The 12,704-nt window shown below is 52.8% G+C and overlaps 1 protein-coding gene across 1 annotated transcript; it reads right to left on the bottom strand.

The window, feature by feature from the left end:
• Window positions 1-4,232: 4,232 nt before the first annotated feature.
• LOC129149901 (melanoma-associated antigen 10-like) lies at window positions 4,233-9,192 on the bottom strand. The gene is made up of 2 exons (XM_054719713.1): window positions 9,130-9,192; window positions 4,233-5,075 (listed from the first exon to the last, which is right to left on the bottom strand). Exons 1-2 carry the CDS (start codon window positions 9,190-9,192, stop codon window positions 4,233-4,235), a joined length of 906 nt encoding a protein of 301 aa, XP_054575688.1.
• Between the last annotated feature and the right edge of the window lie 3,512 nt (window positions 9,193-12,704).

A 12,704-nucleotide genomic window follows, 5' to 3' on the forward strand; every position in this document is an offset into this window, starting at 1 on the left:
GTGGAGGTGCGGTCAATTTGCATGTTTCTCTATTATAAGGTAGGATGATACGCTGTAGATGAGGCCCCCTAGAACCATAAGAAATGCAAAAAATTCACTGTTAACTCATTCTTGAATTGCCCCCACTTAAAATCAAATTGCCCCCCATGTGGGGCATGTGCTGCACCTTGGGAACCACTGGGCTTGACACTTTTCCTCTCTGAGCTTCATTTCTGAATACATATGCATATACCATGGGAATTGTAATCTCTTCTCTGCCTACCTCACTGGGTTGTCATGAGGAGGTTCTGAGATAATAAACCTAGAAATGTTTCATCAAATAAGTGATGTCTAAACGGGAAGAGATTGTTATTTTTAAACTTATGGGTACCATCACAGGAAGCAGGTGCTGATTGGGGGAGGAGGGCATGATTGTTTCCTGGGACTGTAGCTATCGAAGCTTTACAGAGGGTTCTGCAGGCCTTGGAGGGGTGGCCTCTGGCCAGTAGCCCTGTAGTGGTGGTCATCCCTGGAGGTTCTGGCCAGGGGGGGCAGTAGGGAGGTGCTAGGGGGGATGGTGAGGCCGAAGGGGGAGTAACTGTCAAACCACCCAGCTTGACTCCATTCTTTAAATTGTATGTGGTCGTTCCACAGCTGTACATGCTCAGGTTGGGGCTCCAATCTCCTGGAGTGGGGCAAGGACTGGGCCAGGGCTGGGCCAGGTGGGCTAGGAGGGCGGGTTTAGCCATAGCCCCCAGAGAGGTTCAGTGCACTTCTGCTGCAGGTACAGCACCACTGCTGTACCGGGGTGGGGGGGGATTCGTCTGACTCTGGGGGGCCGCTCAGGCCTGCCTCCACCTGGGTCTGTAGTTGTAGCGGGGAGAGGCATGCCCAGCCCCAGTGGAGGGGGCCCAGCAGTGGCGGGCCCCGGGTGCCTTGGGGATGCTGACCAGTCGTTGCCAGCATGCTATTGTTGTGGGTGCCCCTGGCGGGGGTGGCAGGGGAAGAGATCTGGAGGCAGAGGTGCGGGCTGCAGCTACCCTGGCAACCCACGAGGCTGGGTCTTCTCCCCATCTGGTCAGCCTCCCTGTCACCCTGGGGGTGCAGGGGCTGGGTAGCGTGTCTGTGCAGGAGGATTGGAAGAGCTCCCCGTGGTGCTTCCTCTTTCTTCTTTGCAGTCTGGGCTCCTGTCAGGCACTCTCCTCAGACCCCTGGGAACTTGGCTCCAGCTGCCCTGGCCCTCCGTGGCTCCCTGCCAACCCAGCCCTACTCAGCTCTCCCCGGCCACCCACCTGTCAGGAGGCTGCCAAGGTGCCCTGCTGTGGGCAGTGCAGTCCTGGGGCAGGGGATGAGGCTGTGGGGAGCAGCTCCAGTAAAGTTTAATAAACCCTGGGTTCGCATTGGGATTTGGCTGTGGGGCTGCAGGGGAGTCTGCCTGTGCAGGATGAAATCACGGGAGACCCGGAGTCCCACCCCATGGCCCCACAGCCCCACCCATCCTGCTGAATGGTCGTGATATGACGGTGTCCCGGATAATTGGCATATTCTTCTATTATTAGTATAGAATTTACCAATCTTAAATTTTGCTAAAAGTTATGAGTAAAAAAAATGTTGTGCCAATGTTATTTTAATTTATGTCTCCCATTTTCTGATTAGGTTAAACAAAAAAATCAACTTAATCCCCCACCCATATAAAGCTGGATTTATGCAGTGATGTCCCAAGTAAAAGGATTCCTCTGGGCATGATTTAAAATCCTCAAATGTCTGCATGGCATTTCCCCTTTACTTTGAGAAGCAAGGATTCAGTCAGAATGACTAGGAGCCAGGGAATATGACCAGCCGGGACACCCTAAGTCTGGAGGGGCACAGAGAGCATTCTGGGGAGAGCAATTATTAGAGCCCGCAAGAGAGACCATGTGCAAAAACAAGTCCAGAGAGCCCCAGACAAGCTGGCAGTCAGTGCTATGAGTCTAGAGTTCAGTGTAGGAAGAAGGGTCCAGAAGGAGAGATGGTGGGGAATCTGTATGAATGGTACTGGACAACTTATATAAAAAGGCTTGTGAAATATCAGAATCCTCATTAGCAGCTGGATATCACAGTATAGTCTGAATAAATAGGTCAGTGGGGATATGTGGACCATCAGCATGCCAGATAACACCCGCTGCCTTACGGCCACCAATATATCATGCCAGGAAGAGCATAGCAGCTCTCTTGCATCATTTGGTTGAGCAATACTCTTGAGTAATTTAGTAGTCCAGGATACCCATGCCAATATCTAGACCTAATAACCATAGTAAATTTCCAGATACAGGTTTGGGTGTGCACCTGCCTTGAAGGAGATCCAGATGGTGTTCATAGCTCAGGCAGTTTTCAAAGGATTCTGAGCTATTCCTAAATAACAAAACAGGTGCCCAGTGGCTATGAATATTAGCCTATGTTACACCAGATACTATCATGCTTTGCAAGGCACAGAACTAGATAAATAGCCAGGCCTGTACCCCCCACTGAGGTTCCTTAGTATTCAAAATCTTGGTTGACTTCAATAACTGACCATTTGGGCTACTTGATATTTTGCTCATCCCTGAGCTTTAAACACTTACTATTGTATTTTAAATTACCCAATAAAGACTGAGCTTATGACAGCATAGGTACCTACATTCAACCCCAATAAAAGCAGAACCCAAGCTCTCTCACTACCCTATGCTTCTTCCTATCTCAGCCCTGTCACTTTATGACAGTAAAATCTTGGGGAAATTACTGAACACCATGAGCCTTAGATCCATCACCTGTTAAATGGGTTTGATAAGCCCTGCCTTGTAGGAAGGACTGCTGGAATGTATGTAAAGTAAGAAAAGCATCTGGCACAGTACCTGACATTGATTCAAACTTTAATGAATGGCAGTAATTTCTAATATTATTTTGTCCCCAAACCCTCCCACCATCTATCTCCTCTGAGATCTAGTTGTAATCGAGGACATTCTCAGATAATATGCAGCTCAACAGGAGATGGAATATAAATCAGGAAAAAAATACAGCTTCACAAATAAAATCCGTTAAATGTTTCCTCTTAGAGGATATATTAATTTGGGCATAGGTTAGTCTTCCCCAGCTGATATAACTCAGAGTTCCCAGAATTTAACCCAAAGACCAACTCCTTCCTTCCCTCCCAGCTACTCATCCATCAAAGTGCTATTTTCATTCATTTCACTACCACCAAAATCTAGACATTGCTTAGAGTTGGCCTAATTACACTCAAGATGTGTCTAGAACACCTAGTTCATGCACTGTGTGCACTGCACTAGGACAAAAAGTTCAGGGCACTTTCCATACCCAACCCAAGGTGGAGATTTCTCCCTGGTTTATCCAGGATCCAAAAGTTTTCCATGTCAGGCTTTTCTCACACTTCAAGAACACAGCCCCTGAGGGCCTGGCCCCTGCCACCACCCACAGCTTAATTTAAAATTAACTCCCACGGAAGGAATTGCAGTTTCCCTTAGCCCCAAAATGCCTTGGCTCAGGGCATTTTCACTTGAGTGCTCCCATCTGCAATCTTATCTGCTCCCTCCTTGTTTTCACTTGTTCTGTAGGTATTGGAGGACATCTCACCATCTTCCTGATGTGAGTGCTGCCCCTAGACTCTACCATTCTTTGGGTAGCGGTGTGTCTTGCTTATCCTAGTATCTCCACTATTAACACAGTGCTTTCCAAAGAGGAAATATACAATTAATGTTTGGCAAATAAATGAGTAGGTGAGCATTTGTAAAATTCCTTTATTAACACTTTCTATGATTACACCAACTTTCTTGAATAAGCCAAGGAAATCCAGGTATATATCTTTTAATGTTACAGAATAAACTAAAATGGTTAAGGAATGCAAAAAATTAACCACCTGTTATATTTCCCCCCTCTATTTTCTGCAGGCTTCTTTCACATTTCCAAGGAAATTCCCATTCCAGTGTCATCATATTTTCCTCCAGATCACAAAAGATGGAAGTTTCCCCAATTTATTTTTCAAAACATCAAAACTCATTCATAAACCTGAAGAGTAACAATGCATGTGAGACCACTTTAATTCATCAACTTAGATTCTAAAGCTAATAAACCTTCCATGAAAAGGAACAGTATTTGAGAAAACCCCAAAGGAGGGGGAACAAAGGATAAACCTCCAAGCCATCAATATAGAACACAAAGCTGTTCTCCCCAGCCTGACCCTGCCTCTGACTCTCCTCTACTTAGAAATGTGAGTGCCCTTTTCAACCACAGAGTGAAGATTTGCGCTCATTCTTCAGTTGGGGGAGGAGAGGCTGTGCCATGAACATGGCAGCAGCATGACCCACAGGGCCAATTCTGGCCCGGGCTCTCTCTTGCTCATCTCTTAAAGCCTCCTCGTACCAGCATGAGAAGGAAATGGGGTCAATCCCTTTGATCTTGGACAAAAATTCCAGAACTTGCAACTTGCTGGTTTCAGCATGGGCCCTTGGACCCCACATAAATTGGTAGCGTGGTGGATCACTATTAAGCACCTGCTGGTACTCCAGGTAATTCTCCTGAACCCATGTTCTGGTGATGAGCTTCCTAGGCTCCCCATAAATGAAGTGCTCCCTCCCAGCATAAACTCCCATCATATTCAGGAACTCCCAAATGTCTTCCTCAGAGGCACAGTTGCCCTCCAGGAAGATCATACCCAGGATGATTATCAGGAGGCCGTTTTTAGGCATGCTCTGGTGGTCACTAAGCATCTCATCATAGGTGAGATCCAGTGAGTTGACAAGGACATAGGAGTGGGTGGCAGGGACCACTTCCTTCACATCAATGCCACAGATCACCTCCAAGCACTTACAAGCTTTCTTAAAAATCACAGGGAATTGACTCTTGTCCCTTTTGTTAACAACTTGTAGCATCTCTGCCTTTGTAATAGGCTTTCTCAAACGATACCTGAGGATCATGGCATGCACCAAATTGGGCACATTCTCATCCATGCGGTCTCTACACAGAGACTCGGGGTCTGCTGAGGTCTGCAGAGAGCTTGTATCCTCATTGTCTTGATTGCTCGAGCCTCCAACTGATGTGCTCCATGCCATGGATCTCTGAGGACTCTGGGGAGGTCTTGATGTCTTAGAAGCAGGCTGCTCCTGCTTCTCCTGCTTCTCCAGCTTCTCCTCCTCCTCCTTCTCCTGCTCTGCCTCTTTTTCCTCCTCCTCTCTCTCCTCAGACTCCTCCTCCTCCTCCTCTCCCTGCCCCTCCTCCTCGGCTTCCTTTTCCTCCTCCTTCCCTCTCCTCCTCCTCTGCTTCCTCTTCCTCCTCCTCCTCCTCCTCAGTCTGCTCCTCCTGCTCTTCCTCTTCTTCTTTCTCCTTCTCCTGCCCCTCCTCTTCCCCCTCCTCCTCTTCCTTTTCCTTCTCTTCTTCCTCTTCCTCACCGTCCTTCCCCTCCTCCTCCTTCTTGTTCTCCCCCTCCTTCTCAGCCTCCTTTTCCTCTTCCTCCTCCAGAGTGCCTGGGATTACAGGAGAGGAAGGAGGGGAGGGGGAGGTGGAGGGGTAGGAGAAGCTGAAAGAGCAAGAGGAAATGGAGGAGTTCTCCTCCTCAGGTATGGGAAACATTATCTCACTTTGGGCCTGAAAGTTTGGCTCAAATGTGAGGCGTGGGCGCTTTGAGGAGTGAGACATGATGACTCTTGTTGTGGGCAGCAGGTGGAAGTGTGAGCAGGATTATGGGAGATGGATTCCCAGGAGCCTGGGGGAGAGAGGGAGAGGGTCAGCGGCCTCAGCAGAGGTGCGCACCCTTGGCAGCTCTGACAAAGGCTGACTTACAGGTCTTCTATTTAGGGGGTGCTCTAAGGCCTCACTGGGCTCCTGTCTTCCTGGATGGTTTGTCTCCCAGGAACCTGTAGGATGATGTGAGAAAGCTCCTCAGGGTGTAGCCAGCCAGCACAGCCCAAGGCTTCCAGGGCTGACCTGTGAGCAGGTGGTGTTTGGGACTGTGGGTGGGGACTTTGATAGACATTCAGGGTATGTATCTCACATTGGCTCCTCACTCTGCCTGGGCCTCCTCTGCTCTGCTGACCTGAGGACACGTGCCTCACACAGACGCCCTCTCCTCACAACTCCTATCTGAGGGTTACCTGCATCCCTCACACTGATGCCTGGTGGGGCCTGGGACACCTCCCTCTGCTGTCCTCGGGTACTGACCATTCAGAACAAGCCCTCACCTCCCTGAGACCATCTAGAAGAAAGTGAGGGTGCACTGTATCCAGCCACTGTGCCTCAGGGCCTCCCAGATCTCACAGCAGGGGAAGGGTAGAGCTGGGTATGCCTTCAGTACTATGGTGAGGGTGTGCTGCCCTCAGTGCTCACTCAGGGTCCTTACCTTATATCCTGGCAGAGTCTGGGACTCGTCCCTCTGCTGACCTGTTGTGGCTCCCCCTCAGACCAATGCCTCCTTAGAACAAGGCCCTCACCTCCCTGAGAACCCCTGGACAAAAGTGAAGAGGCTCCACATCTTGTCACCCCCTGCTAGGTCCTTCCAGTGCTGATGGCAAGGGCTGGGCCCCATCAGTTGGATGGTGGGCTATCCTCAATCCTCTTTCATGGTATTCATCTTCCTGGCTGATAGGTCCTGGGCCAACCCCTGCTAACTGGACATTGCCCCCTCAGAAAATGACCTCACTTGCCGAGACAGCTCCCTCACCCTTGGAAAAAGTCAGAGCATACTATATCCAGCCAACCCTGCCTGGGTCCAGCTAGAGCTAAGAACGGAAGACAGCCAGGCTTTTCACAGTCTCTTCTTTCTGGGGTGGGAATTACCTTTGGTCCTCACCAAGGCTCCTTTCTGGGACTCCTGGTAGAGCTGGGACTCGTTCCTCTTCAGACCTGACGTGGCTCCCACAGCTGACCTGCCTTCGTACGCAGACTGAGGCCCTCAACTCCCTGAGACCATCGCCAAGACAAAAGTAAAGGGACATCACATCCAGCCATCCCTGCCCGGGGCCTCCCAGGACTAACAGCAGGGATGGGGGTTCCCTCTGTCATCCCTCAAGGTATTCCTCTTTGCTCCTGGAAGGGCCTGGGCCTACCTCCTCAAGTGACCTGAAATCAGCCCCTCAGACCAAGGCCTCACCTCCCAGAAACACCTCCACCCACCCCATGCAGGAAGAGAGGGAGCACCACATCTCAGGATTACTGTCCAGATCCTCCCAGGGTGGATATTGGGAACAGGGTGGCGTTTCTGTGAGCAACCCCCCTTCTGTCTGAGTTAGGGGGGTACCCTTAGTCCCCCTTCGAGGTCCTTACCTTACCTGGATGCCTCACAGATCCTGGGATTCTTTCCTCTGCTGATGTCACCAGCTCAGACCAAGGCCTTCACTTTCCTGGGACACTACAGACAAAAGGAAAAAGACACCAAATCTAGACACCCCTGCCTGGGGTCTGTTTTGGCATGGGGAATACAGTCAGTCCTCCCTCAAAGTATTTAGTCATCTGTATTCCTATCAAGGTCTGTCCTGTCCTCCTCTGACCTGAAGCTCCTCCTCCAATCACGACATCACCTTCCTGAAGCACTCCATTACCTTGACTCCTGGTAGAGCTCCTGGCAAATGTGAGAGTTTGCCCATCTGGCAATGCCTGCTCAGATCCTCCCAGGGATGAGATTCTGTGGGGTCCATCTTTTGGGGGAGGGGGGCCTTCAGGCCTCACTAAGGGTCCTTACCTTGATTCTGGCCAGAACCTGAGACTCTGCCCTCTTCTGAGCTGCTGTGGCTCCCCGTAAAACTGTCGCCTCCTTAGACCACCTCTCTGAGACCTTCCTCCAGACAAAAGTAAGGAAATGCCACATAGGGCCAACATTGCCATGCTCTCCTGATGTTGGCAGGAGGGGAAGGGTGGGACTGGGGCCCTCTAACTATTGGGGTATTTCCAGCGCAGGCTGAGGCCCCTTCTCACAGCCCTCTGCTTGATGCCTGGCAGGATCTGGCTGTATCCTCTATTAACTAGCCTGAAGTCACACACCTCAGTAAAAGCCTCAGCTCCCCCAGACTCCCAAACTGGAAGTCAGAAAACAACACATTTGGTAACCCTCCTGTGTGGCTCGCCAGGGCTGACTGCAGGGGCATTTCTGTGAGATCCCTCTCCATGGGGTGAGAGGTCCTCCCCCAGAGTCTTCATGTTGACACTTTGCAGGGTGTGATAGCCTCCCTCTGCTGAACTCAGGTCACACTCATGGGAACAAGGTCTTCACCTTCATGAGACACCCCCATCCCCCAGGGAGGGGGTAGTGAGGGAGGGCCACATTCAGTAACCATGCCCCTAGTCCTCCCATGTTGACAGCAAGGGCAGAGAGTGCCTGGGTCCTATCTGTTGTGCTGTAGGGAGTGCTCTCAGTCCTGACACTGGCGAACCCCAATTTGGGCCTTGGACTCTACCCCCTGCCAGGCTGCTCTGGTCTTTCAGAGCTAGGTTGTCTCTCCCTTGAAAACCTCCAGATAAAAGCAAAGAGAGGCCACATCCTGCCACTCCTGCCCAGGGTGTCCTAGGGCTGTGGCAGGGACTGAACACTACCTGCCCTACAGTGTGTGTGTGTGTGTGTGTGTGTGTGTGTGTGTGTGTGTGTGTGTCGGGGGGGATATCTTCTGTCCTCCCACAGTCCCTCAATGTATTCAGTGCCTCCTCAGATGAAGGCCTCACTTCCAAGAGGCAAGCCCCACAACTTCCTGAAGGAAGTGAGGAAATACCACACGTGACCGCTACTGCCTGTGTCCTCCCATGGTTGACAGGAAGTGGAGTGGGGTGCTTGCGGAGCCCCTCTGTCTGAAGTGAATGGTCCCATCATCTATCCTCAAAGTGTCCATACGTATTCCTGGCAGGTCCGGCATCTCCTCACTTCTACTGGCCTGAGCATGGTCCCTCAGCCCAGGGTCACTGTGTCCCTGAGAGGCCAGGAAAGGAAGTCAGGGGTGGATAAAGAAGGGCCTCTGTGCTCCACAGTCCTGCCCAACGCTTCCGTGTGTGTGTGTGTGTGTGTGTGTGTGTGTGTGTGTGTGTGTGCGCGCGCGCGCGCGCTCGCTCGCTCGCGTGTGCGCGCGTGCCCGCGTGCGCGCGTGCGTGCTGAGCGGGCAGCCGCTGGGGCACCCTCTCTGTGGTGAGTTCTCCCCTCAGTACTTTCTCAGAGGTGCTTAGCAGAGGCAGGGACACCTCCTGCTTCCCCAGCTGCCACAGCCTCATGTTCCCGAGACTCTGAGCTGGAAGGCGGGACTGGACACACTGTATTGAAGGGCCTCGCCAGTGGTCTCTCAGAGCCAACAGCAAGTTCATGGCAAAACTTCCCCCCACCCCCACACACACTGAATGGAGGCTTCCTCCATTAGGCAGGACCAGCGAGTGGCTCAGACGCCTTCCTCTGCTGACCTGACACGGGGCCCACAGACGAAACCTCGTGTCCCTCAGATTCTGGAGACAGAACCGAAACGCCACATCAACCACCGATGGTTGTAGTTCCCAGGACTGGGGCACCCCAGCACCCTGTGTGGCTCCCACCCTCTGCGGTGGGTGGTCTCCCCCGTCTTCCTCAGGGTGCTCACCTTCACGCCAAGCAGAGCCTCGAATTAATTTCTCGCTCTTTGGACCTAACTCTGCAGACCTCGGAGAAAAACCTCAGGTCCCTCAGGCTCCTGAGGCGAAAGTGCCCAAGGAGCCCAATTCGGGAACGCTGCGTGGGGTCACCTAGGGACCACTGCAGGGGCAGGGCGGGACTGGTGGCCCTGTGTCTGCAGTGGGCGGTGCCTTCCTGGCTTTCTCAGAGACCTCGCTCTGATGATTGGCCAGTCCTAGGACTCCCTCCATCGGCGGATCTGAAGCCCCACCCCTCAGCTCCAGCAATCGAGAGCTGGACACAGAACATCCGGGGAACCTGCCTGGCTCTCCCAGGGTTCACAGTAAGGGCAAGGGGTGGGGGAGGAGGCGGGAGACTCCTCTGTCTGAGGGGCAGCTCCCCGCACGCACACCTCCCCTAGGGTCCTCCTTAAGGTGCCGACCTGAGTCTGACCTGCTCAGAAGAAGCCTCTTGTCCCTCAGGTTCCCAAAAACGTAAGCTGCGAAGTGCCATATCCAAACACCCATGCGTGGATTTGCCCGCGGCTGAGGCCACAGGCAGGACCGAGCTTGGCCCCTACCCTCGGTGGCTGTGGCGGTGGCGGTGGCGGTGGTGGTGGCGGGAGATCTAACCCTCTTCCTAGGGATTCTCGCCCTGATCATTGCCCAGGCCCAGGACTCCTCCACCTGAGGGCCTGAAGCCCCAGCCCTCAGACTGGGGGAATGGAATCTTCGAAACAGAACTTCTGGGAACCCTGCGTGACTCTCCCAGGGTAATGGCAATGGGGGTGGGGGTGGGGGTGGGGGAGACTCCTCTGTCTGCGGGCGGGGGAGGGGCGCAGCTCCCCGCACACCTCCCCTAGGGTCCTCCTTAAGGTGCTGACCTGAGTTTGACCCACTCAGAGGAAGCCTCCTGTCCCCCTGGCACCCAAACACGTAAGCCAGGAAGTGCCATAGCCAAGCAAACACCTGTGCGGGGATTTGCCTAGGGCTGAGGCCACAGGCAGGACCGAGTTTGGCCCCCACCCTCTGGGGTGGAACGTTTCCCCATCTTCCTCGGGGTCCTCAACTGGATGCCTGGTGGAGACCAGGATTTTCTCCCTTCTGACCGAACTCCGTGCCCTTCATAGAAAACCTCAAGTCCCTCAGATTCCCCAGAGGACAGGCCCCCAAACGCCACAACCAGAAACACTGCCTGGGGTCTCCCAGGACGACTGCAGGGACAAGGCGGGACCAGGACCCCCTCTACTCTGTCTGGGGTGGAAATACCATGGAGTCCTGGCTCAGAGTCTTCACCTTGACTCCCGGCACCGCCCGGGCAGCTTCCCTCCGCCTGCGTTCCTGGGCTCCAGATCCAGCTGCGTCCCACCCTGAGAACATCAGGGAGGAAGTGGTGAGGGAGCAGCAGAGCGGCTCTTAGGCGCCAGGGCTACGCGGGTTGGACCTCAGCAGGAGGGCAAGGTAGACCCCCACACCCTTCTACCCCACACCATCTGAGAAGGTAGGCTTACTTTCAGACAGATCCAAAGTGTCTCTATTTACTCCTGTCAGGGCTTGCATGTCCTCCCTTTGGCGGACCTCATGATGCACCCCTCAGTCCAAGGCCCCATTTCCATGAGACTCCCCCTCTGGAGGGAGGACATTGGGGAGAGATCAGTTCTGCCTGCCTGCCCTGCTTGGCACCTCCCATGCTGACAGTATTGGGGGGGGGGGCTTCTGTGTGTCCCCCTCTTTCTGGGATAGAAGACTCAGAAATCCTGTCTCAAGATCCTCCTCTGGAGGGCTGGCAGGGCCCGAGTCCCACCATCCCCCCACCTGGCATGGAGGGGGGCAACTCAGAGCAAGGTCTTCAGCTCTCCCTGATTCCCTAGTGTGAAGTCAGCGGGTGCCACATCCCACCACCACACTCGGGCCTCCCAGGGCTGCAAGTAGTTAGAGGGCTGGATTCTGTGCTACCTCCTGTATGTAGGATAGGGGTCAATTCGGTCCTCCCTCAGGGTCTGCAACTTGCTGTCTGGCAGACACCGGACCCTCTCTTCTCCTGACCACGTCCAGTGACCCTGGCCTGTGTCTTCCCAGGGATAATTGCAGAAACATGGCAGGAAAGGGGCCTATTTCGTCAGGAACTCCTATTTTCCTTCAAGTCCTCACTGTGATACCTGGCAAGGTTTGGCCTCCTCCCTCTGCTGACCTGTCTGCCAAGGCCTCCACCTCCCTGAGTTTCCCCCATATGAAAACATGGGGTACTGCTCAGCCTGAGACCCCTGCCTGCAGTCTCCCAGGAGTAACATCAGCGGTGATGTAGGATTCAGTGGGGTACCCTCTTCCGGAAGGGGTGGACTGCTCAGTCCTCTCCTTGGAAGGCTCCTCCTCTTGGATCCTGGCTTCTCAATGAAAGACTGTGTGGGAAACGATCCCCTGGTCCCACCAGCTCTGACTGTTTGCTCAAGTGCAGCTCTTACAGAGAATGGTTTGGGTGCTAGCTAGATGCTGGAGGGCGGGGGAAGTAGCACCCATGACAGAGAAGAAGCCCAACTTCCCATAGGGTCTCTGTACCAGCCAGCCTTAGAATTGGGAAACATTTTACTGTAAAAAAAAAAATTGTACATGGAAGAGGCTGAACAGCTTGATTTGGGGATGTCCTGCCTCCTTTGAGCTAATCTGACATTGCATTGTCCAGTACAGTGATTTTCTTTTTTATAGCCCTCATTTGTAGTTGGAAATATTTTGTACACTGTACTCTTCTACCAAGTGTATATGTAAAATGTGTGTGTGTGTGCGCGCGTGTGTGCGCGCGTGTGTGCGTGCGTATGTGTGTGTGTGTGTGTGTGTGTGTGTGTGTTGCGTGAAAAAAGCCTACTCTCCCTACAGGTGATTCGTTGTGATACTCTTCAACTGTAGGCCATTCCTTAATTTTTCTACAATAAAATATTTTTAAAGAAAAACAACCCTTTCTCATTAGAGTGGTTTTAGGTGAATATTAGCAGCGCTGAGTCATACTGCTTCAATCAGCCCATCTTTTCCACTGTCCTGACTTTACCCGGGGCTGCTGGCTTTTGTGGTCCTAGGAGAAGCTTTGGATTTCTGCAGGGGTGCAGAAGCACAAGTTTAAAACCATTGCCCCTCCCAATACTGTCCTCTGCCTT

The sequence above is a fragment of the Eptesicus fuscus genome, chromosome 1, assembly GCF_027574615.1.
Source record: "Eptesicus fuscus isolate TK198812 chromosome 1, DD_ASM_mEF_20220401, whole genome shotgun sequence".
Lineage (NCBI taxonomy): Eukaryota > Metazoa > Chordata > Mammalia > Chiroptera > Vespertilionidae > Eptesicus > Eptesicus fuscus.

Bases quoted from the DNA above. Each gene is read 5' to 3' on its own strand.
- LOC129149901 (XM_054719713.1), bottom strand. From the start codon at position 9,192: ATGAGGCTGTGGCAGCTGGGGAAGCAGGAGGTGTCCCTGCCTCTGCTA. The intron at 5,076-9,129 runs GTACTGAGGGGA...AGACCTCCCCAG, and splicing joins TGCTAAGCACCTCTGAGAAA to AGTCCTCAGAGATCCATGGC.